The sequence below is a fragment of the Ctenopharyngodon idella genome, chromosome 7, assembly GCF_019924925.1.
Source record: "Ctenopharyngodon idella isolate HZGC_01 chromosome 7, HZGC01, whole genome shotgun sequence".
NCBI classification, from domain to species: domain Eukaryota; kingdom Metazoa; phylum Chordata; class Actinopteri; order Cypriniformes; family Xenocyprididae; genus Ctenopharyngodon; species Ctenopharyngodon idella.
Window position 1 is genome coordinate 38,703,906 of NC_067226.1, and position 25,809 is coordinate 38,729,714.

At 40.1% G+C, this 25,809-nt stretch overlaps 1 protein-coding gene across 3 annotated transcripts in view; it reads right to left on the bottom strand.

The window, feature by feature from the left end:
* LOC127516027 (Fc receptor-like protein 5) overlaps positions 1-18,557 on the bottom strand; it is a 64,905-nt gene extending 46,348 nt beyond the window's left edge. The window contains exons 1-8 of one of the 3 annotated variants that reach the window (XM_051900287.1): positions 18,375-18,525; positions 17,195-17,230; positions 15,657-15,836; positions 15,197-15,484; positions 6,646-6,921; positions 4,135-4,407; positions 3,625-3,873; positions 2,719-2,832 (exon numbers count right to left, since the gene is read on the bottom strand). In XM_051900287.1, the coding sequence (XP_051756247.1) occupies positions 2,719-2,832; positions 3,625-3,873; positions 4,135-4,407; positions 6,646-6,921; positions 15,197-15,484; positions 15,657-15,836; positions 17,195-17,230; positions 18,375-18,405 (1,447 nt within the window). In that variant the 5' untranslated portion in view covers positions 18,406-18,525. Of the gene's footprint in view, positions 1-2,718; positions 2,833-3,624; positions 3,874-4,134; positions 4,408-6,645; positions 6,922-15,196; positions 15,485-15,575; positions 15,837-17,194; positions 17,231-18,374 lie in introns of all 3 variants that reach the window. The other 2 variants (XM_051900285.1, XM_051900288.1) reach the window with 2 other exon arrangements.
* Positions 18,558-25,809: the final 7,252 nt, after the last annotated feature.

The window sequence follows — 25,809 nt, forward strand, 5'->3', positions numbered from 1 at the left end:
TTAGCCAGAACGCCTCAGAACTACCCTTGTGCGTTGCTTTGGCCAGCAGGATGACCACTGCATGCAAGAAGGAGGCAGTCTGTCCAGCAGCACCGTGAGGCTTAACAGCTAGAGCTGCCATCACCTCACAGGCACTGGATGGGAGCCACAGATGATTCCTCCAGGTGGCAGCACTTTGCGGGTATAAATGCACCGCAATTGCACAGTCCACCTGAGGAACCCCCATGAACCCCCTTACCGCCCCACAGACGAGGGTAGTGAGAGAGAAAAAACTTTGAACAGATTTTGGCATTAATGTACCTCCATACTGCCAAAGCTCTTCATGCACTTCTGGGAAGAAAGTCATGGGGGCGGGGCGAGGCGATCTTTCGCGTCGCGCTCCAAGCCCAGAACTAATCCACCAGCACGCTCAGACTCGTTCTGAGCGATCGCGGCGACCCGGGAAAGCATGGCTGTCAACTCTGAATCCGTGGCAACACATGCTGTCAGCAGGCAGCTCACCGGTAACACGACACGCTGAGAAGCGGGAGATCTGTGGGGGTTTTCCCGGCGGAAAGCTCTCGCTGTAACCCTCAGTCTCCGAAAGTGTTGAACAGACCCACAGCTTTGCTTTTACACACAAGCAGCGGCTGGGCAACAACAAAGGGGACTCAAGCCTTTACGAGAAAAGAGAGTCATGACCTGCGTGTTGACGTGATCATGTTCCCACGAGAACACGAATCATCCACGAATGATGCATCAACATGCTGGGCATGTGAGACAGCGATCGTGGCCGTCAGATGAAAACAGGAACCAACCGCATCCAGGAATGCAAGGACAGAGAGGCGTCTTTAAATAGACGCTCACTGCCGTGCTTGCTCTTTTAGGGAAATACTCTTAGCCGAAGCACCCAGGGGCGAATGCTGCCCTGTGTGCACAGCAAGCTGGATGCAAACACCGCTGGAATGCGCCATCACACCTGCAGAGAGATCCCATGATGAGCTGCAAGCAAAATAGCTATTAAAATTGCTGTTTTCTGATTTTTTCTGAGTTACTGCTCGGCTCCGAAGCAGAAGTATGAATGAAGTGAGTATGCCGGTCCTATTTATACCCATAGGTGTGGCTCGGCATGCAAATCTCACTGGCCAATCTCGATTGGCTCGTTTTGTACCACTTTGAGGTGATTGTGCTCCCAGGCAAGACCCCATTACGTCAGTATCGACGTGACTTACTGAATGGGAACTGAAAACATTTGGCAAAGTGATATAGAACTGCAATGCGGTCAAGACCTGCTAGAACTACTTTAGCTGTGCGTTTCCCTGAAAATAATTGCACACCTTAGAACGTTGGTCAACCAATCAGATTCGAGCATTCAACAGCCCTGTAGTGTGTGTATATATATATATATATATATATATATATATATATACACACAGACACACACACACACACACACAACAGTTCTTTCTGGTTCTCGAATCTGATTGGCTGAGAGGTCTTTCCAGCCATGCGATATTCACCATTCACCGTTTGAATCACTCTGCTGTCAGCATTCTCACAGCGAGTGTCATGGCAGACGAGCAAACCCACCATATTTTTATAGATACTACTGTTATTTTGTAACGGAATGTTGGTTTAAGAGTTTTTTAGGTGAGAATATAGTTGTTTAGACCTTAGATATGCGATTTATATGTAAACATAGTGCCTATTTGAAAATTTGTTTAGACGCTTTCGGAGATGCGAGCTCCAGGTCGTCAGTGACAATTCAGCGCTCATGTACCCGCAGAGAACAGCTTCATCTTTGCCAGTCCTTCTGGAATTTGCTGCTAGCACTTATGTAGAAAGTGTTTAAACATGAGGTATTCGTTTTGGGTATATCTAACGGGCAATCTTTGGTCTTATTATTTTATTACTTGTTCCAGGTTATAGATTCGGCTTAAGGGCTATATTAAGTTTCATACATTTATATTTACATTGAAATTAAGTCCTGAAATTGAAATTCTTTTTTTTTTTTTTTTTTTTACGTTTGACTGAACTGTTTGCTTGTGTTTATTTACTATTTTACTTCTTATACTGTTATAATGGCTATTGTTGTTAATTTAAATATTATTGTTCAATAAATAATATTTTATATAAATATCATGCCATATTTTTTGGTATTGAGAGAGTCTGTTAGTGATTTCGACTTCAGTGAAAGTTACATTAATACACCATGAGATGGCGGCAAAGACTGTCTTTATGAGTGAGTGAGTCAGTCGCAAAGACTTTTAAATTGAAATGGACTGAAACAAAGAAGTTGTTTTTACTTTAAACAACATCTTATGAGATGCAACTGACAAATGCATTGACTAGTGCTGTCATGGGAGTGATGACAGCCTGATGTTAAAAGGACAAAGACAAAGATTGCTTTCCTCAGCAGACATTCAAACTGATTTTGTGATTATGAATATAAGATTGACCTGAAGAATATCAGCTAGATGCAGGTAATACACTCGCTCAGGCGATCTCTCTCTTATAATACTCTACTTATTACAATGAGCTTCAATGAAGCGACTCAACATTCCTTCACTACTAGTTCTAAAGTGACGTTTTAGAACTAGTAATGGAAGCTTTGGCCAAACTGTTCAACTTTTTGTGTGTGACATCCCAGTCCAATTTATTTCAAGTTGGCTAGTGGGAAATTATGACTCAGAAACAAAGAGTGTTTGAGAGAAGGAAGTAAAGAAAAGGACATTTTACCTCTAGCTCTGTAGCATTTGACTCCCAGAATGATAGACAGAAGTAAATATGGAGAGGCTGCAAGCACACTACTGATCATTTTGAAGACTGAAATCTGATATTCTGATTGTGACTCTGAAATATATGAAATATACACACATTATCATTAGAACAGGGGTTTCCAACCCTACTCCTCGAGGACTACCATCCTGCAGAGTTTAGCTCCAACCCTAATCAAACACACCTGAACCAGCTAATCAAGGTGTTTAAGGTATAACAGGTAATGCCTAGTTCACGTTGCTCAATTTTCAAAGTCAAACAGATCACTGTTCTTTTCACACTGCACAACTATCTGGGGTGGCATTCAGCTGCTGTTGTGTGCACAGTGCATGATGGATCAGCAACAGGGGGTTACACATTGCATGACTTTACATTATGAAGAATCTGTAACAACTCTGTCTGGTCCACAAACTACATTTCACAACCAAACACACATGAGAAGTGATATAGAAATAACGCAAGATCATGCGCGAGACTGGAATTGTTATTAAAAATTGTAGCCTGCAAGAAGCTTGCAATCCAAATTGTCTGTGCGCTGATTTGCAGCAAGAGCGAGAAAAAGAAAAGTGAAAAACAGGGCAAAAATCATGCAGTGTGAACTCGGCCCAGCCGCTTGTATGTAAAAGCAAAGCCGTGGGTCTGTTCAACACTTTTGGAGACTGAGGGTTACAGCGAGAGCTTTCCGCCGGGAAAACCCCCACAGATCTCCCTGGAGCAGTCTGTTGGAGCAGGGTTGGAACTTAAGTCTGCAGGAAAGTAGCCCTCCAGGAGCAGGGTTGCTACCCCTGATGTAGAATACCCTGATTCAAATTATAAGTTCAGAATGAAAATATTATCTCCAGTTTGCTTTATGAATTTCAGTCCTACCTGTGACTGAGATCCAGCTCTTTGGTGATTTTCCTCCCTCTTGGAGTTTACAGTAGTAAAAACCCTCATGTGATTTTGTGACAGTCGGAATGATCATCTGTCCTGTAGTTTGAGTCTGAAGGAGAGATCTATCATAATAGAAAACTGCTCTGAGGTTTGAAGCATTTGTACTTCGCTGTAAGCAGCGTAGAGTTATAGAATCTCCTTCAGTTACAGGATAAACAGAAGTATCCAGGATCACATCACCATCTGAAACAATGTATAAACAACAGGAACAAGACTGCACTATTATAGAAATAATAATAGTAAAATGCATTTTTTTTAAAGACTTAGGTTAAAGTTTTTAAAGACTTAAGTAGAATTAAGTGGCCTTTTATTTAATTAATATTATATAATATTAAAAGTATTGCTTTTAAAAAAATATACTTTTAAGATTTGAAACACAATACAAGTGCATATGCATGACAATTGCCCACACTTCTTTTCCACAAGGGGTGTCATGTGACTCACCATGTACTGTGATGTTCACAGGTTGACTGTGCTCTCCAGACTCAGACTGACACCAGTACACGCCAGTATCGGATGTCTTAAGAGAGCTGATTCTACGCGTAGACCCTGTTTCTGACCCCCAGTCAAATGATGAACAATTTTCAGGCCTCTTACTGTATCTCCTCAGTCTCCATCCAGAGCTACTCTGACCCTCACAGCTCAGGGAGAGAGAGTCAGTGTGGAAGTGTTGAGATCTGCTGGGATTGATGTTTGGAGAAGCAAGGGGCCATCGAGCTGAAAACATCGAGCTGATTTAGGCAATTATAATGAGGTTTATGCTTAAAAATGACAATTTAACAGTAGGGTGAAAAAAACATTCTCAGACATTAAGTCTTGATATCACAGATTTACTTTTCAAGTAAATGTGTCTTGTTTTATAAATATTTAAGTTTTAAGTCTATTTTCGACTCAACTAATGCACAAGAGGTCATTCCACTATTCGTGACTATCTACCAATGTCTATCAAATCCAACCTAGGCTCATTGGAAAAATGTGCCTCTACCTACATTTTTGCAAAAAAAACAAAAAAAAAAAAACATTATGATAACAGGCACAGTTTATTGATTAATAAACACTTATTTTCGCTCAGTTCTTTGCACAATAATATGTTATGATAGTGTCCCCCAAAAAAATCTGTTATCATTTGCTCACTCATGTCGTTGAAAACCTTTCTTCTGCAAAACATAAAAGAGCACTGGGAAACAAATTGCATTGGCCATTGACATTGTATGGACAAAAAAAAACCCAACAGATTTTTATGTTTCACAGAAGAAAGAAAGTCATACAGTTTTGTACGGAAAAATAAAAAATTGACTGATAAAAAATCGAGAAATGTATCGCGTGCGCACGAGAAACTTATGTCATGCTCACGCGTTACAATTTCCGGTTTATGTATACTATAACCTATTTCATTTGTGCGTCACTGCAAATGAAGAAAGCCAGAGTATGGATGCACATGAACTAATAAAGATCATGAAAATTATGAAGAAAATGAGAGTATGGATGCACATGAACTAATAAAGCTGTATTTGCTCAAAATCTGGCTTTCTTAGACCAGATCGTCTAGGATGAATCCAGTTAATTATTAGTTTTTTTTTTTTTTTTTTTTTTAACATGTGCCTTCCTTTATATCTAAAGTCCTTTATGTCAATGGCTCTGCTCGCAATATGCGCTGTTAGAACTGAATGAAGAAAATAAGCATTTCTCTGCCACCTGTAAGCATGCGTTAAATCCGACAAAGTGGTTTAATAAAGGGGCGTTTGATCTTGTGAAATACGAAATTTTAGAAGGCCTACATTTTACAGTTCCAGTATTTTTATATGGGACAATATAAATATGGCCTACTGCCCTAACGAAATGCAAAGTTTTATCATTTTTACTGTACCAATGTTTTTTCATGAACCATTAAACGTGGCATTATGACAATGCACACTGAGCCCATTTCCCAGCGCGATTTCATGGATGCCACAGAGTTAAATACGTTAAAATGGACATAAGTCTTTGAAATGTGCCGCACTTCCCTAACGAAAGCCACATTTTAGCATTTTTTACTGTATCAGCCTCTTTTTTTTAACTTGGCAAAAAGAACAATGCACACAGCCATTCATGTCGCGGTTTCCCGGCCGTCACAGAGAATGCTTTAAAGCAGACATAAGGCCGTGATATAAACTGCCCTACGAAAGCCTTATTTCAGCAAATAGATCGTTATTAATTCATACGCATCCATACTCTCATTTTCTTTATAATTTTGAGCGAATAGATCTTTAATAATTCATGCGTGTCCATACTATGTTCTTCTTTATAATTTTAAGCAAATAGATCTTTATTAATTCATGCGCATCCATACTCTCTTTTTCTTTTTAATTTTTTTTTAGCAAATAGATCATTATTAATTCATGCACATCCATACTCGCATTTTCTGTATAATGTTGAGCAAGTAGATCTTTATTAATTCATCCATACTCACATTTTCTTAATAATTTTGAGCAAATAGATCTTTATTAATTCAACCATACTCGCATTTTCTTCATAATTTTGAGCAAATAGGTCTTTAGGTCTTTATTAGTTCATGTGCATGCATACTCTTGCTTTCTTCATAGGCAGTGACGCACAAATTAAATAGGTTTTAGTATACACAAACCGGAAATTGTAACGCGTGCGCACGTGAAACTCTGTATATTTTTTTATTTTTGCAAAGGTCCCTTTAGGGGCTCCGTAGTTTTGAACACTATGAAGGTGAGTAAATAATAACAGGATTTTCTTTTTTTTTTTTGAATGAACTATTCCTTTAAGGTGGCTAGCCCTAAATACTCAGTCCCACTATCAACCATCTTAACTAGAAATTATATAATCCAGTTTAGCTGGTTCCACTTGATTTTCAGCATACAGTGTATGTCAAAGCAAGCAGCAAATGGACAAAACCAGTAAATGGACTGGTTCACAATTAAGAGATCCATGAACGCAAATACTCACTGATGACCCAGAGAAGCTCCGTGTGGCTGTACTCTGTGTAATAACCTCCTCTCTCTGCTCGGCACATGTAAACTCCTGTGTGCTTTACAGCAGCAGGACTGATAGTGTAAGAGCCTTGAGCTCCTCTCCTGCTGTCTGACAGGAGGTTATAATCATCTCTGTACCAGCTGAACATCCAGCCTCTAGAGGAGCTTCTCACCTCACACGTCAGAGTTACTGAGTCTCCCTCAGTCAGCCAGTTCTGAGGATAAATCATCAAAACTGCTTGGGCGCTGTCTGTCATGTGAAAAATTATGTGTTATGTTCCATAGTGAATAGTTTTGAGAACAAAAGTCATTTGTCTGACCTTGTTAAAAAAAAAAAAGAGGAGCACTTGATTCCCTTTCAAGGGAACTCGCACTGCGTCGAAGATGCTGTGGGAATGTCTCTGTGTGATTGCGTCGTGAAGCACATGCAAAATCACTCCAATGTCGTGAAGGAACGTCATAGGCGGGTGACGTCATGACCAGGAAACTATAAAGCACACCCAACCAAACAGCGCTAGCTTCTATGTCTTCAGCAAGCGCTCTCTGATGAAATCATCTTGTCTTTTTTGGTGTTGTAGTGTCTGGACAGGATCAGATTAGCCAACCAACTTTAGAATTTTCAGAATGCTTTTAGCTTCTTGAGATTCTCATGTAAATCATGAATCGGACCCAGCAGTTTTGGATCAGATTGCCCCATTGGCATCTTTGTTGCCTCACTGAAGCTAAGCAGAAGACATTCTCACCAGCTCCAGGGACTTCAAAAGAGTCACCCTTGTTCACCCCACGTTGGGCTAATGGCCATGTGGCCCACAGACACTGGCCAAAACCCCAATACACATCACACACACACATACAGACACACACGCACATGCATGGAGAATGTATTTACATTTAGCCTCAAAATATGACTATGCCAAAGTGTACCCTTGTTTTCAGTTCAGTGTGTATGCATGTATCCATATTATATAAGCTTAGTTAGTATAAAACTCTATCTCTCTCTCAATGTCTTTTCCACCTAGCATGTTTAGTTTTGTATGAAACCTCTCCGAATGTTCTAATTAACAATGTATATTATGTTACTGTAAAATGCATTTTTCTATTTTTAATAGTACTTCAAAGAAAATGTACTCAGATCTGACACTCCATATACTATGCAAATTAGGTTGTAAATGGAGACAAAGAAAAAGTTTGCCTGCCAAAATTACACCCTCGCCATTGGCTGGCGCATCCAAGGAGGCGTATTGGCTTGTTTGTCTTTAAAAGAAAACGACACACGTCTCTCAATGTTGAGTGTTCATTACCTATGAGACGGACTCTTCCTTTCTTAGTTTCCAGCCATCTTACTCTTAAGTTAAAACCTTGTTCGAAAATCCCGCCGAAGACCCTTCCTCGGACCAATCACTCCATCTCACACGCACTGAAACTCCTGCAGAAAGGCGAAGCAACCACAGCACCTAAACCTACAGTATGCAAGTACAGAACCATTTATTTCAACGCGCTTTAAGCTCCACGTGTAAGTTTTGAGTTTCCTTGCTGGCTCTCAAAGGTTTTAACTGTTTGTAATTTGCCATTTCTTTGATCACCTCTGTTTTCTTGACTTTACTTTCGTTTTATTCTATGTATGTTCCTTTGTTATATTTTAGTCATATATTTGTAGTTCGTATCTATTCAATCCATTATAGTTATACTTTTTATTGTCTCTGTTGCTGCTCATTTATGAATCCAAGTCCCTTCAACATTTGATTTCGCTTATGCTTTTGTAAGTACTTAGATCGGAGATTTTCCTCGTGGCCAGAGGAAAATTCCTTTTTAAGAGCTGATAAGAATAACCAGACTGATAATTTTGCTGGACAAAATAGATCAGTTTTTGTAAAGTAATTCTAAAACTAGAACTAATTCTAGACCATATATATATATATATATATATATATATATATTCATAAATGGTTATAATCCGTTGTAACTGATTATCTATACATAATTCCCTTTTTGGTCGATTTATATTATGATTATTCATTAGTTATATATATATTTCACCCATAATTTGAGCTAATTTGTTAAATCGTTACAGTGTTGTCTGTCCCATAAACACACACATACATACATATATATATATATATATATATATATATATATATAAACTATGGCGAGCACACAGCAATTTAAGCAGCGTGTTCCTCCCTGCCCTCGCTACATAACGGGTGGGGATACGCACGAGCTTTGCGTTGTTTGTTTGGGAGCGGAGCATGCTCAGTCAGGCGCCTCGGCTCGCATTCCCCATGGCTCAGGTCCCACTGCTGCTGAGGCAGAGCAAAGGCTCTTGTCATGGGGATCGTAAATGGATCATGCAGAGGGGTTAGAGACGGGCACTGCCCTTTATCTGCCCTTACCTGCTGGGTCCAGTGTTTCATCATGGGGTTTGAAAGCACACTGTGCGGTTTCTTCCGTCCCTGGTGAAGCACCGGTATTGCAACTATCCAGCTCTGATGAGTTGGATGTTGTCAGTATTGAGACTGGAGATGTTGATGAAGGTTGTGACTCGTGCCGTAGCCAGGTTAAAAATCGGCTGGCCGGCCGAGAAACGGGAGGTTCGCCATAAAAGAAAATTAGACAAATTAGATGAAATTAGACGAAGCAATCACAGCCTCCTCGCCAGGGCTTACCATCTTTTCCTGACCTCCCCACTAAGGTGTCAAAGAAACCAGTGTCATATCGTGTTTTTCTCTCCCAAATGTCTAACTATTCCAACATCGTGGAACTGAAAGATTATGGTTATGGGGCGATTCCGAGGGTCGAAGAGACGCTAGCCAGCAATCTCTCCCCTGAGTCAGCATCGTCCCTTAAAGCTCCGAAGTTGCCCACTAAACCTGTTAGAACGACATCTGTGCTGGTGGGTAAAATGTATTCGGCAGCAGGTCTGGGGTTTGGGGTGGTGCTCACAATTGAAACTTTCGAAGGGATCTGAGGGCCATTATTATCTCTAAGAAGGCTTTGACAAAGAAGTCCTGATGCCAGTGCGTCAGGCTTCTGAGGGCAGTCCCTTCTGGAGGGAAATGGATTACACCTCACTATACGGTGCCCATTCTGCCAATACCTCCACCTTGTGTGCTTCGGTGCCCAGTGGTCTCTGGCAAGCTCATGCCTCAACATCCGCCCAGAAATGTAGCAGTGTGGAGATGCTCACCCCCTCCAAGGAGGGTCTCAGAGGGGTCAGTTTGGTTGTTCCCTGCCGGTTCGCCGCTTCAGGGCACCAAGATGGCCACTCGTGTAACACCAGAGGCCAGTCTCGAGAGACTGGTTCCCTTAGTAGATTTTCTGGCAGCATGGAAGCTTCTGCCAAATATATCTCATTGGGTCCTGCAAACAGTAGAAAAAAGGTACAGAATTCAGTTCGGGTCTCATCCGCCTAGATTCAGCAGGATTTTATCTGCAGTAGTAAGCCCCGAGCAGGCTCTGGTCATGGAACAGGAAGTAAAGGCCCTGTTGGCAAAGGAGGCCATAGAATATTTTCCTCCTCCCGACAGGGAGTCAGGGTTTTACAGCCGGTACTTTATCGTTCCAAAGAAGGATGAGGGGGTTGCATCCTATTTTAGATCTGCGCCAGTTAAATTGTGCTGTCAAAAAGCTCAAGCTCAGTCCTTCACCCCCGCCCGAGTTATGGAAACTGTGGGCTTGGCCTCTGAGGGGGCCCAGCTCATAGGCTCGGGTCTCTCAACCGAGGTTGTTGAGACCATACTCAATTCCAGAGCTCCCTCCATGAAGAAACTGTATGCCCTGAAGTGGAGTTTCACTTCACGGTGCGGGAGTCGTCTGCTTGACCCAGCTAACTGCCCAGTTGGTATAGTACTGGAGTTCCTGCAAGAACAATTCACTGCAGGGTTATCCCCACCCACCTTAAAGGTGTATGTGGCGGCAGTGAATCTGTTGGGAGACAACCTTGGTAACTCATTTTCTCTGTGGCACTCTGAGGCTGAGGCCTGCGGCACTCACAAGTGTGCCCGCTTGGGATTTGGCCGTAGTATTGGAAGGCCTTTCCATGGCCCCCTTTGAGCCTATTGAAGAAGTTCCTGAGAAGTTCCTTACTCTTAAGACTGTGTTCCTCCTCGCTATCTCGTCTCTCAAGAGAACTGGAGAATTACAGGCCTTGTCATTATCCTCTTCCTGCCTCTTCTTGTACCCTAAACCAGGTTATGTTCCTAAGGTCCCCACTAAAGTGGTGAGTACTATTGTGTTGCAGGCATTCTGCCGTCCTCCATTTCATACTACAGACCAGGAAAAATTGAATCTGCTTTGCCCAGTCAGGACGTTAGATACATATGTCCACAGAGCTGCCCTGCCCTGTGGCGTAAGACTGACCAGTTGTTTGTGTGTTTCAGGTCTCCCAAGAAAGGGTACCCTGCATCTAAGCAGACTATGAGCAATTGGATTGTCGAGGCTATATCACGTACAAATCGACCAGCCAGCCTTTTCCTTTGGCGGTCCGGGCCCACTCGACCAGGAGTAAGGCTGTTTCCACAGCTTTGTTGTCAGTCTCCCTCCAGGAAATTTGTGATGTGGCAGGTTGGTCCTCGCCGCACATGTTTATGAGGTTTTATAACCTGGATCTGGCCTCCACTCCGGGGTCCATGCCTGTGACCGACTTGCTTCAGCCTATCAGAAGCTAGCGCTGTTCGGTTTGGGTATTCTTTATAGTTTCCTGGTCATGACGTCACTCGCCTATAACATTCCGACAGGCCATTAAAGTGATTTCAAACATGCTTCATGACGCAATCATGCAGAGGCGTTCCCACAGCGTCTTCGACGCAGCATCTCGTTCCCTCTCAGGGAGCCACGTTCGAAACCATAGATGTTCTATTGAGTGTACATTACTTCAGATCTTAAAAGTATAATTTTTGAAATATAATAATAATATAATATTAATAAAATAAGAGTCCTCTTAAATTTATTGAAAGCGAGTACGAATTAATGACTGTTTTTAACACACTTTTAAAAAGTGCACTTTGTAATGTCAAATTATTACTTTAAAGTACATTTTAAATCATTATGTTTTAATAAACATTTGCTGTGCTTTAAAGGGGGCAGACTTTTATTATAGAAAACTATGATACCCACATACATACATGCATTACATCAATAATAAGAAAGTACTCTTTTTAAAAGTGTCATATTATAGGGTACTTTTTCACAAGGGTGTCCACGTGAGCTGTGTATTAATTGAGAGGCTGCATCCTTCGAAGGCTGCGAAGTTCTGACTGAGCGTTGTTTAATGAGATGGTTTTGCCTACGGAGGATTGTTCTTGTTGCCTAGCAACTGTGACAGCTGCCATTGACTAGCGGCAGTAACTTTTGTACTGGACTTTTTTTTTTTTTTTTTTTAAAGTTATATTCAATTGTCTGTAAAATAAAAATACTAAATACTGTATGTTCACCATGGTCCATTTCTGTATATAATAAAGAGTGTAACCTGTATAAAATCACATCTTAGTAAGATCAACATCTGAACCGCTATATATATATATATATATATATATATATATATATATATATATGTGTGTGTGTGTGTGTGTGTGTATTTGTGTGTATTCATTTGTATCATTAGATATTTGAGTGTTGAAAGTTGAAACCCATTACTTACATTTAAAAGTGTAATCCAACAATTTCTCTCTCTCAAAGAAAAAACAAAAATAAAAAAAATCATCATCAGCGTGCAATGAATTCTGGAAACAAAGGACACATTTGGAGGCCGCATTTGAGGAGCCTTCGAATTGGGACAGTCTTTGTCGCACCGTTGTGACGCAATTGGCCTTCGAAGGATGCAGCCAGAGATGGTATTATTTTTTTGGGAGATACAAGCATCCCTGGCTCTACCATTGGAGAAAGCGTAACGGCTAACTTGGATCAAGTGTGCCTTAGTAACCAATCACATTACAGCCTTTACGTCATTGAATTTCATTCAGAGTTGTTGTGCAACTGTCAATCACTAGCTGCATCCTAATTCAGAGGCTGCATCCTTCGAAGGCTGCATTTGAAGACTGATTGCATCACAATGGCGCAACGAAGGCCAATTTGGGACGAAGTCCCAATTTGAAGACTCCTTCAAATGCGTCCTCCAAGTTTTGGGTTTCAACTTAGTCAAATATCTAATGGTACAAATGTAAAAGTAATTAGTATCTTACTAAGTATCTTACTAAGATGTGATTATATACAGTTTATACTCTTTATTATATACAGAAATGGACCGTGGTGAACATATTTAAACAGTTTGTGAACCCTGTTTTGTTTTCAGACAGTTTAATATAACTTTCAAAAAAGTCCTGTACAAAAGTTATAGCCACTCATCAACAGCAGCTGTCATATTTACTTGGCGACAAGAACAATTTTCCGTAGGCTAGACCTTCCCATTTAACAACGCTTGTTCCGACCTTTGTGGCCTTCAAAGGTGTGGCCTTTAAAGTCTGCGTCCTTCAAGGGATTTAGCCTCTGAATTGGGCCGTAGCTACTCTTTGCAGATACCATTGAAAGAATGAGAAGTCCCGTAAACTGAATCATACCTGTCGTGACTTCTCTTATAAAACAGCATTTTTTCAGTGTAAACTAAAAAATAGATCAATCCAAAATGAATGTTGAAGATCAGCCGATGGACTGTCGATTCAATAAATGATAAGCTATTTCCTCACAAAAGTGGTTTATTCAGCATAGTGAAGCCTCTCCTCCATTGACATCCATCCATTCCCTGCGTACCGTGGCATTAGCAGGCATTACGCTTTTTTCAGCTTAGGATACAGGCTTGCCTTCAAGTGGCTTTAATGCAGCCTCTAAATTGGGCAGCTTTAGTGTGAATCAGAGCAGGATTGTGGACGAATGTGATTTCACACCAAAGTTACACAGAATAGCGCCACAGAAATAGAAACAACATGATTGACAAAATGTTGTGCCTTTTCACTGCTTGTCATGTCAGATTTACGCTGGAGAGATAACATTTACCGTGTCGCACATAGGAAATGAACACGTTTTTGTATAACACTGCAGTGATTTTCCATTGTTTTTCTTTGTTGCTCTTGCGTCTTTTGCAGCCTCTCACATATGACACAGCGTTCTAAAAACATGGCGCTTAAGTTAAAAAAAAAAGCATCTCAAGACCTTGCGTTACTTTCCCCTCCACAGCGGACACGTTCTGTATGAATGGTTCCTGATGTATGCAAAAAAAAAATCATATTTGAATTTATTCAAATTTTAGTCTTTTTATTTATTTTATAAATTTTTCCTTGTTATGAATCTTATTAATCTTTTCTTTATGAATTCTAGATCCATTTTATGCCTTATGTTACATGATTTTCCCTGTACAAATTATTGATTTCTTTGTGTATTTTTCCTTGAGACTTAATTGCATGATGTACCATGATAACAAAGTGCATCTGTTTTCATCTCTGCAGACATGAGATGATGCAAGATCTGCTAATATTACAAGAACATGGTCACCTAATCAGATCTGCTAGGTGCACTTTGTCTTGTCTGCAAATGGTTGCAAAAGAAGTAGCTCCCTAGTTCCTTCCTGTAAGCAGTGCACAGCATGTAAAAAGTTTAGTTTCAGAAGACTTGGGACTTTTTTCTTGTCTCTCTTTTCAGTCTGCAAATATCTTACTTCTTTTGGGCCTTTCTTTCTCTTTACTCTGATCTTAACAAACTTCATCTGTTAGATACAATACTTTGGATTTTATTATTATCTATTGACTAAGATAAATGTATTTTTCTATATTATCTTGATACTTATTTGCTATTACAATTTTAATATTTACTTTATTCATTTCTTGTCCTTATAATTTTACATTTTATTTCATAAAATGTGTTATTCCTTATTTAAAATTTGATCTCTGACATAATCATTGCTCGTCTGCCTGAATCACACTGTATCAGTTCCTAACAACAGTAACTTGTGAAAAAGAAGTTGGCAACACTTTAGCATAGCCCACTTTTAAAAAGAGTGCTTATTACTGAAATAATATACTTTAAAAGAATGTAAACTAAATGTAATGTTTTCGGACACTTGATTGCATGTTAATTGCAATTTTGAAAAAGCATAGATTAAATTTATATTAAATGCAGTTAGCTAAGTTTTAGATGTTTTAGTTTTTCTTGGCTTGCAGCTATATATATATATATATATATATATATATATATATATATATTTATACACACATTTTTTAAGTACACTACAATTTCACATTCTATACAATTAATTTTATGTTTTTTTAGCAATATACTTTTAAGATCTGAAGTACACAAATGCACATTCTATACAAGAAGCTCACTTTTTTTTCACAAGGAGTGTAGCATGGAATTTCTGTACACCTTGTGGCACCAAATGGAAATGCAAAAACACTGGTTCTCATTCACTATTAATAATTGCATGGGTTATTCGATTTCTTACACACTCCTCCCATCTGCCATTGGTTTAACAAACATAGTCACAAAATCATGCCATTGGTTGAAGGGTGAATGAGTGTTACAGACAATAAAGCACTCACCTTCCACTTTGATTGAAAAAGCTACACTCTGCTGGGATTTCATTGGTCTGCTCTCTCTTTCTCCCCAACAATGATATTTATCCTGATCAGACTTAGAAACACTCTCAATAGTGAGAGTCTCTCTGCTTGTGTTTTTCTCTGGCTCGCCTGCATCAAATGTGCTGCTGTATTTAGACCACTGAAATCTCCAGTCACTGTAATGAGACTCTATTGCACACTTCAGAGAGACAGTCTCTCCGGTGAACACAGACCTGTCTGGATCTGCTGTAATTGTTGCTCTGGGTAGATCTGTGAATAAAAAAATAATTAAAAAAAAAAAAAAAAAAAACATCTGTGAGTGTATAATGGAGAAATACACCATTATGAATATTATATTAACCTGATACAGTCAGTGTAACAGAGTCGCTGATTTCTGATCTGTGCGAGTCTTGTTTCTTCTCTCCTCTACAGGTGTATTTACCACTGTCAGACTCATAAGATGTGAATTCATAGACTCTCTCTGTGCAGGAGGTGATCAAACCATCTTTATACCAACTGTATGTCCAGTCAGCCTCTTCCTCTATGTCACATCTGAGAGTGACTGTCTCTCCGCTGAAGACACGGTCACTAGGCATTGCAGTCACTTGAACTTTTGGTCTTGCTGAAAGATCAAACTAAGGTTAATAATTATTTTTGGTTACATTTTATTTTACAGTGCCGTAGTTACATTGTAATTACTCAAATAAGTACTGTGTTCTATTAATTAACTACATGTACTTACTATAGAGTTATGGTTAGGGTTTGGTTTAGGGTTAGTTACTTGTAATTATGCATAATTTACTGTTATTTCTATAGTAAGTACACGTAGTAACGTGTAACTACGGCACTGTAAAATAAAGTGTTACCTTGATTTTTTGTCATACAAACATTGTGAAACACTTAAACACTTAAAGGTGCAGTAAGCGATTTCTGAGAAATACTGTTGATTTTGACTCTACACCCAAACAAACACACCCTTCCCTTCATTGCTCCACCCCAAAATAATGAACATGCAGTGCAACACAGGTAACCACTAACAGGTGGCTCAAACAATTATGGATGAATCAGCTGTGATTCAACAACTACAACAGCATATCTTGGTTCTGTGAAACCGTGAAAAAACAATGTTACTCACATATCGAGCAGAATCAAAGCAACCTCGGCATCCATTTTCAGGACTTCCTGCTCTCTAATGTCTCTCCAGCGCAGGAAAGCTGTTCCAATATTAATACAGGTCCTAGCTCTTGTCTGAACATAACCATTCTTTTTCCAATTATATTTCTCTAGCTTTTCCTTGTTGGTAATATCTCAGCCATCTCTTTCTACAGTCTTTCTAAATGTCCTGCTTGCTCCGTCTCTCTCTACTCCCCCATCATGAGCATACATTCCCTACTGCTGATGATTGGCTACAAGAGTGTTTTGGTGCTCGGTGGGTCCAATCCACCCCCAGATTTTTCTCCTATTTACACAGCCAGGACTATGTACAAACACTTTTTTATATCTTTTTTATATCAGATATCTTGCAAATATTCACAACATTGTTTGTTTTGATGTTGATTTACATTTTCAACAGCATTTCTCAGAAATCACTTACTGTACCTTTAAGTCTTGAGATGAGAAACTGTTGCAAGTAACAATTTTACTTAAATGTTATTAGATAGCATGCATTAATAAAATCATAAACAAGAAAGTGAGTGATACTAAGAAATAAGATGTATTTAATTAATAATCTGCACACTGAATATAATTACAATATTTCAATCAGAAATTGCTAGTAAATTTCACAAATAATTACAATAATAAGTAACATTGAATTAAACATGACATTTTGAGGTAGAAAGACTGATTTTTTTTTTTTTTTTTACAGTGTATAAATAATATGCAATATGTGTAACATGAACACTGTTTTTATAGTCTATATTTATGTATGCAAATGAAGCGTACAAGGATATTCTAGATAAAAATGTCATAAATCATCACCTTGAGTGTATCCAGACAGAGTGGGTGACATCAGCACTAAAAGTGGGAGAAAGCCATGCAGACATGAGGCATTTCCATTAATACAGCACAAAGCACATTCATGTGTCAGTGATGTCCTGTGGTGTGGCACGCTACTCTATCTTGAACTATTTTAGTATTTTGACAATTTTAATTATTATACATGCACCTTTATGAACTCTTAAATTGAGAGGCTACATGGATTGTACATTTTAAAAATAATTTGTCACAGGACCATTATACGGAAGCCCTAAACGGCCATGGATTATTATTATTTTTTTTTTTTATCTTGTTTTGTCGTGATCACGACTTAATTTTCTCGTGATCTCGAGATAACAAAAGTTGTTTTGTCGTGATCACGACTTATTTTCTCGTGATCTCGAGATAACAAAAGTTGTTTTGTCGTGATCACGACTTAATTTTCTCGTGATCTCGAGATAACAAAAGTTGTTTTCTCGTCATCTCGACATAAAAGTTCTTTTTACAGTGATTGATTCTGAAACACACTGTACCCGGATTCTACTGTTGCTATAGTAACGAACACAACTTTCACGCGCATCTGATCGACGGATAGCTAAATCATGCGCTCTTATACCTTGTGGATATTTCAGCAAAATGTTTACTTCACTTAATAATAAAGTTTACAATAAATAAATACATATAGGCTAATCAATCACTGTGCATGCGCATGATTTATAAATCGAGGGAACAAAATAGTAAATCGTGCGCACAATTTAGTAAATTGAGCTAACGAATTAGTAAATCGTGCGCACGATTTAGAAAATCGAGGGAACGAATTAGTAAATCGTGCACACGATTTAGTTTTTTTCTTGCATGTCATGTGCAGGGCTCCGTATGAAGCAGCACTGTGGTTAAGGTCACATGCTCTATTGCTATTTTACCCAAAAAAGACAATAACTGCCCTACATATTTATATTTCAAATAGCTTTGTTTAAAGACTTTTTTTTTTTTTTTTTCAGATGGTGAATGTGTCAACAAAAATGTTGCTGAGTTGTGCACATTTAAAAAATAAAAATAAAACTGGGTTGTTAAGATAAATCACTTATGTTGATGCACTGGATAAAACACTTTTGCTATATTGGAAATTTTTAAATAATTTATTTTAATAAACAAAATAATAGAAATAGAAAATAATACTTACCGAGCATTAGCAAAAGTGCACCAATTTCCATAGTATTCTATTAATAATGGACCATTAAAGTCAAGTATTGTGGAGAATTGCACATATGGCAATTTGCAAAAACGAAAGATGCAGAAATAACCTTGCAGCCTGTAACCCTGCAACCTCGCAGGTGTAAGCAGGCTTTATTTAGAGACGAAGTATATGATGTCACTGGAACACAATAGCCGAAGTGTGAATGGACCACCACACTTTTGTTTTATATAGTCATTGTGTTTCAATGCAGCATGAGAATGTGAGAAACGGCTTGTGGTTTAGAAGTGCAGAGAAACATCAGCATGATCTATCATGTCAAGAAATGTAATAAATATTGAAATGTTAATTTTTGCTTCTTTATTTTTGGTCACACTTTATATTACAGTTTTTCTCGATTGCTTAAACACTATAGCCAGGCTTTAAAACTAAAATTTTAAAACCATAGTGCCATTTATCAAAAAGCACACCCATTTCTCTAAACTATACACACTATTCCCCTGTTTTGACACATGAGTCAGGTTTGTTGAACTGTCACTGAAAATCTCTACACACAAATCCTATGGAGTTAATATTGTGCCATAATTAAACAAACAAATCCAGCATTTTGCAAACAAACACGATCTGCTTTGCAAAGGAAAACTCGACTCACAAACAAACAGAAAGTGATGTGCAAATACAAAGGTCATTTTGAGCGAAAACACAGATGAGTAACAGATATATGTATAGTGTTTTACAAATATAAATAAATGAGCCTACATCATATTTCACAAATAAATACAAACCACCCTAAAAATGGCATGTAACCTTTGAACAAATACCAAATCTAGTGCATACATATGCACACCTGTCTGTTACGACTGTAAAAAAAAACCTTGCCTTTTTATGAGATCTCTCGGCTTGATTTTCTCACAAATGCAGTTGAGCAACTTCCTCTTCCAAAACAGCAGATGGCGCTTTGCTATGGGCCAATTTATGCTAGCCCCCCAAGTGAAGCCCCGAAATATGCATTTATAATAATAAAAATAATAATAAACTTTATTTTATAGCGCCTTTAAGTTGCACCTCAAGGAAATAAAAGATAGAAACATCCTTCAAAACACATTTCAAGACATACATATATATATATATATATATATATATATATATATATATATATATATATATATACAGTGGGTACGGAAAGTATTCAGACCCCCTTAAATTTTTCACTCTTTGTTATATTGCAGCCATTTGCTAAAATCATTTAAGTTCATTTTTTTCCCTCATTAATGTACACACAGCACCCCATATTGACAGAAAAACACAGAATTGTTGACATTTTTGCAGATTTATTAAAAAAGAAAAACTGAAATATCACATGGTCCTAAGTATTCAGACCCTTTGCTCAGTATTTAGTAGAAGCACCCTTTTGATCTAATACAGCCATGAGTCTTTTTGGGAAAGATGCAACAAGTTTTTCACACCTGGATTTGGGGATCCTCTGCCATTCCTCCTTGCAGATCCTCTCCAGTTCTGTCAGGTTGGATGGTAAACGTTGGTAGACAGCCATTTTTAGGTCTCTTCAGAGATGCTCAATTGGGTTTAAGTCAGGGCTCTGGCTGGGCCATTCAAGAACAGTCACAGAGTTGTTGTGAAGCCACTCCTTCGTTATTTTAGCTGTGTGCTTAGGGTCATTGTCTTGTTGGAAGGTAAACCTTCGGCCCAGTCTGAGGTCCTGAGCACTCTGGAGAAGGTTTTCGTCCAGGATATCCCTGTACTTGGCCGCATTCATCTTTCCCTCGATTGCAACCAGTCGTTCTGTCCCTGCAGCTGAAAAACACCCCCACAGCATGATGCTGCCACCACCATGCTTCACTGTTGGGACTGTATTGGACAGGTGATGAGCAGTGCCTGGTTTTCTCCACACATACCGCTTAGAATTAAGGAATTAACAAAAAGTTCTATCTTGGTCTCATCAGACCAGAGAATCTTATTTCTCACCATCTTGGAGTCCTCCATGTGGGCTTTCATGTGTCTTGCACTGAGGAGAGGCTTCTGTCGGGCCACTCTGCCATAAAGCCCCGACTGGTGGAGGGCTGCAGTGATGGTTGACTTTCTACAACTTTCTCCCATCTCCCGACTGCATCTCTGGAGCTCAGCCACAGTGATCTTTGGGTTCTTCTTTACCTCTCTCACCAAGGCTCTTGTCCCCCGATAACTCAGTTTGGCCGGACGGCCAGCTCTAGGAAGGGTTCTGGTCGTCCCAAACGTCTTCCATTTAAGGATTATGGAGGCCACTGTGCTCTTAGGAACCTTAAGTGCAGCAGAAATTTTTTTGTAACCTTGGCCAGATCTGTGCCTTGCCACAATTCTGTCTCTGAGCTCTTCAGGCAGTTCCTTTGACCTCATGATTCTCATTTGCTCTGACATGCACTGTGAGCTGTAAGCTCTTATATAGACAGGTGTGTGGCTTTCCTAATCATGTCCAATCAGTATAATCAAACACAGCTGGACTCAAATGAAGGTGTAGAACCATCTCAAGGATGATCAGAAGAAATGGACAGCACCTGAGTTAAATATATGAGTGTCACAGCAAAGGGTCTGAATACTTAGGACCATGTGATATTTCAGTTTTTCTTTTTTAATAAATCTGCAAAAATGTCAACAATTCTGTGTTTTTCTGTCAATATGGGGTGCTGTGTGTACATTAATGAGGAAAAAAAATGAACTTAAATGATTTTAGCAAATGGCTGCAATATAACAAAGAGTGAAAAATTTAAGGGGGTCTGAATACTTTCCGTACCCACTGTATATATATATATATATAGAGAGAGAGAGAGAGAGAGAGATAAGAAGTTTTCAGCTGACGAAAATGAGTGGTGAACAGGTGAGTATGATGATTTCTGAAGGATCATGTGACACTGAAGCCTGGAGTAATGATGCTAAAAAGTCAGCTTTGATCACAGGAATATGTTACATTTTGAAATATACAACAGAAACCAGTTACTTTAAATTGCAATAATATTTCACAGTATTACTGTTTTTACTGTGTTTTTAATCAAATAAATACAGCCTTGGTGAGATTAAGAGACAACTCTCAAAACATTAAAAAACCTTAATGTTTACAAACTTGACCGGTACTGTAAATGCAGTGAAGATAATCAATGTAAGCATTGCCTGAACCAAATTTGTGTGGCTATTATTAATATGTTTAAATGAAACTGAAAAGAGGCAGATTGGTGTTTTATAACATGTTTTGTATGACATGTTGCTGGCAGTTATACATACAGAGATAACCGGAGTAGCCAGAGCGATCTGATTGATGTTATCAAGATTGCTGCTGTTGCATTTTGCAGATAATGTAGAATTACCAAACTTTGCATACTTGGTATTGAGAAATGCCCAACTCATTTGTTCACCGCTCATTTTCGTCAGCTGTAAACTCCTTGTAAACTTATTTTCTATATGTGATTATTTTGTTTTATATATATAACGTCTCAGGTTATGCATGTAACCAGGGAACGAGATGCTGCGTCTGAACGCTGGGGGAACCGCCTCCACGGGAACCGGTGTCTGAAGCACATATCCAATCTTGGCAATATCATATTGACAGCCCATGACATCATAACAATGCAACCCACAAGTATATCAGTGGCGCCCAGATAACATGAAGGGACTGTAAGCAGGCGGGCCCCGAGACATTCTCAGGGAACCATGGTTACATGCAAACCTGAGACATTCCCTTTCGAAAGAGAACTCAAGCTGTGTCTGAACACTAGGGGAACAATATACCCATGCTACAATGCTGAGGGCATGTCAACATATGGCAGTGACAACTGTCAGAATCAAGCAATTTCAAATGAAACGCCAGACACACTCATCCTAAGGGTCAAAAATGAGCTGTCAGTGACAGGGCTCCTAGGGGTCAAAGCCTCAGCTATAAGCCTCAACGCGGCCTCCATATTTTACATATGAAGCCCTGCCAAGGCTGCACAAAGGTCTGGAACTAACCACTTCCACAGAAGGGGACCCTTTAAGGGAACGTGGCTAAGGGGACCGAAGGAACCCCAGCCAGTCACTTTTCAGGGGAACAAAGTCAACCCTGAATACCACCAGGGAGGCTGAAGTAGTAGCCTAGTCTGCCAACAACCTGTCTGTTTCCTCAGAAACAGAGTCTCTAGACACAGAAGTCTCTCGAAGAGACATCCAGAAAGAGGGACTGCAGAAAGGGCAGTAAACCAACTCAGACTGGACCCTAGAGACGGGCATCCTGGAGAGCAGGACTCAGCAAAGTGCTATCGACCCTTGCAAGCGAGGGGAGTTACTCTGCTCGATCCTAGGATCTACAAAGCACCTATGTTTCAAGGCGCTAAGGAGGCCATGCACTCTAAAGGAACCATCGCGAGGGGAATGTTCACAGCCTAAGGGCTGATCTAACTGGGAGGCTTCGAGGGAAGCCTTCAACCTCTGACCAGACTTAGGAAGCTAAGTACTCAAACCCACCCTCAGAGTGAGGAGAGTACCAGCTCGACCTACTAGGTCGACCAGGCTACAGGCTAGAATACAAAAGTGAACTAGGTTAGCCAAGCCAGCAACACATAGTAGCGTGTGGTCTCAGGAAGGCCAGAGAGGCCAACCACCTGACAACAAGACCTTGCTGACCGATACCCAACTGCTGGGGACTCGTATCAGGGAGGCCAACAGTGGCCAACTACCTGGTATCAAGTCTTAACTAGCAGAGAAGTAACCATTCACCTGGAATTCACCTTCAGAGGGGCCTACTAAGGCCAAACATCTTGATGGCAATGTTCACTGGCTGAATGTAGTCATTGCTAGCTGCCATGTGCCCGCTTATTAGGGGCTGGCTCTCAGGGAGGCCTGCTAAGGCCAACTACCTGATAACTAGCTAACTAGCTGTCCAAAGCCTGCAACCTTGGGCTCGCCCACAGGGAGGCCTGCCAATTCTCAGAGTGGTCTTCTAAGGCCAACAAACTGAAAACAAGCAATAGCTGGTTGCCAGATACCCACGCTGCTAGGGACTCGACCTCAGAGAGGCCTGCTAAGGCCTACAATCTGAAGCAAGCCCATGCACCTCTACCAGAAACCCCAATACTGCCGGGGGACTAGCCTCCAGGGCGTCCCGTTAAGGCCAGCTGCCTGGTGGCCAGTTCTACGTGGCTAATTACACAAAAAAATACCCGCACAATAGGGAACTCGCTCACAGAGAGGCCTCCTAAGGCCTGCTTATCCAAAAGCAAGTCATTGCTAGCTGCTAAGAACCCCAAACCATACGGGTTTTGCCCACAGGGAGGCCCACCAAGGCCTGCTACCTGACAGCAAATTCCTGCTAGCTTTCACATACCCAAAGTGCTTGGGACTCGCTTACAGGGAGGCCTGCTAAGGCCAGCTACCCGGAGCGTGTCTTGTTGTTACAAGATCCACACTGTTGGGGGCTCGCCACAGAGAAGCCTGCTAAGGCCTACTATCTGACTGCATATCAAAATAGCTACCAGAAAACCCATTTATTGGGGCTGTTAACAGGGAGGCCTGTTAAGGCCAGCTACCTGACAGCACATGTGCTGGCTGCTAGGGGCCCAACATGGTGGGGACTCACTCTGAAGGGAGGCTTGTTAAGGCCTACTACTTTATAGCAAGTCTAATAGCAGAGAGAGTTTTACTATTCAACAACGCCTGGGACCTATCACATTGCCAACGAGCGGTGTACTCAGTAAAAGCACTTTTTACCGTTTAAGCAAGGGGAGTACAAACATACGCCAACACGCCCTGGAGGAGGCCCACCTGGGCCTACTACTCCCAATGAACACAGGCGCCAGCTCGTGGCAATGCTGAGCGAACTAAATGACCAGCCCGTAGTCAAAGCAAGTCAAGTCATCTTCATTTATATAGCGCTTTTCACAATACATATTGTTTCAAAGCAGCTTCACAGTGACAATAGGAAAATTCCTATCGAGCTAAAGTTGGTTTTTGATTGAATCACTTCCGTTGTAAAAATTGTTAATTATTACTTTAGGGGCCGCTTAAATGACACCTTTCCTACTGAAAACCGAATACCTTTAATGCATTCTTGCTGTTCGTTTACATGTGTAGTCTATAGGTTTGCGTGTTTGAGTGTGTATGTGCGCAGAAGCTTGGTCTTTTTAAAAAAAGTGATATTACTTTACTGGTCCACATAATAAATTAGTTGTGTCCGCGGATCTAGGCGAACTGGAATAATTTTGATAACGTTTTATCTATACATAGGGAAAGGAAAGGGAAATGGGCCTTCGCAGGGGATAGATTAGTTGAAACGTCAGGGCTGCATTATCATCATGTCTAGATGCAGGTCCTTCATCTGGGTACGGCCTGGATCTGGCAGGCTGCGGCAAACCTCGGGATAAACAGAGAGAGACTAATATTAGCGTAGACGCCATTCTTCTTATGATGTAGCGAGTACATCAGGTGTTTTGGGAAGTGTTCCCAGTTCTGGCTGACCTAATCTATGCAGCCTAACAATTTACATGATTTGAATTATAGAAGTAGATAATGGTTTATGTGTATGCAAGTTTAAACAGATGTGTTTTTAGTCTAGACTTAAACTGACAGAGTGTGTCTGCTTCCCAAACAGTGATAGGAAGACTGTTCCAAAGTTTAGGTGCTAAATAGGAAAAGGAAGGTCAAATACTGCTCGACCTGAGCCACAATGGTGCAGGGCAGACAAAACAGAGCTATAAGCGAAGCACTCAGAAACACTTTGTTTAACCATTTGACGCGTACGATCAAACCGGTGTGATAAGTCTTGGCTGGCCCCAGGAGCGTACGATCACACCGGTGTGATTAGAACGTTCAGCATCTCACGTGATCAACTGCCAAATTCAAATGTGCTTGCGCGCTTTGGCTGACGATAAACCAGAGACAGACGCGTACATCGCTTTCATATATCACATATGCAGTGTTTTCAAACAAATAATGTTTATTTTAGGTTTCAATACGCATGAGTACTAACAAAACAATATATTTACAGTTTGTATAATACACAATGATGTGTATAGAAGCGGAAATAACAACCCTTTCCATTATAATTAGACGACGCATATCAGATACACATTGTGAAAGTAATTTTAAAGTTTACTCTATTCTTCCCCAGTTCACCGACTCACTTAATTTCATGTATTTTGGGAGAAGTGGATGAATTCACATGTTGTAAATCCAACAGATCCGACTCTCTGTGCGGCGCAAACTAACATGGCGGCGCCCATCGCGCATATGGCTCAACTAACGCGATCGTTATAAAGGTGTTTAAACAGCAAAACACATCCACTTGCACATATTTGACAATCGGAATATCAGATATTTCATGCTATAGCTAACAAATTTGTGAATATTTTGAAAAAAAAAAGGAAAAGTTAAATAAAAGCAGATCATCAGTCATACAGCGGTGTGG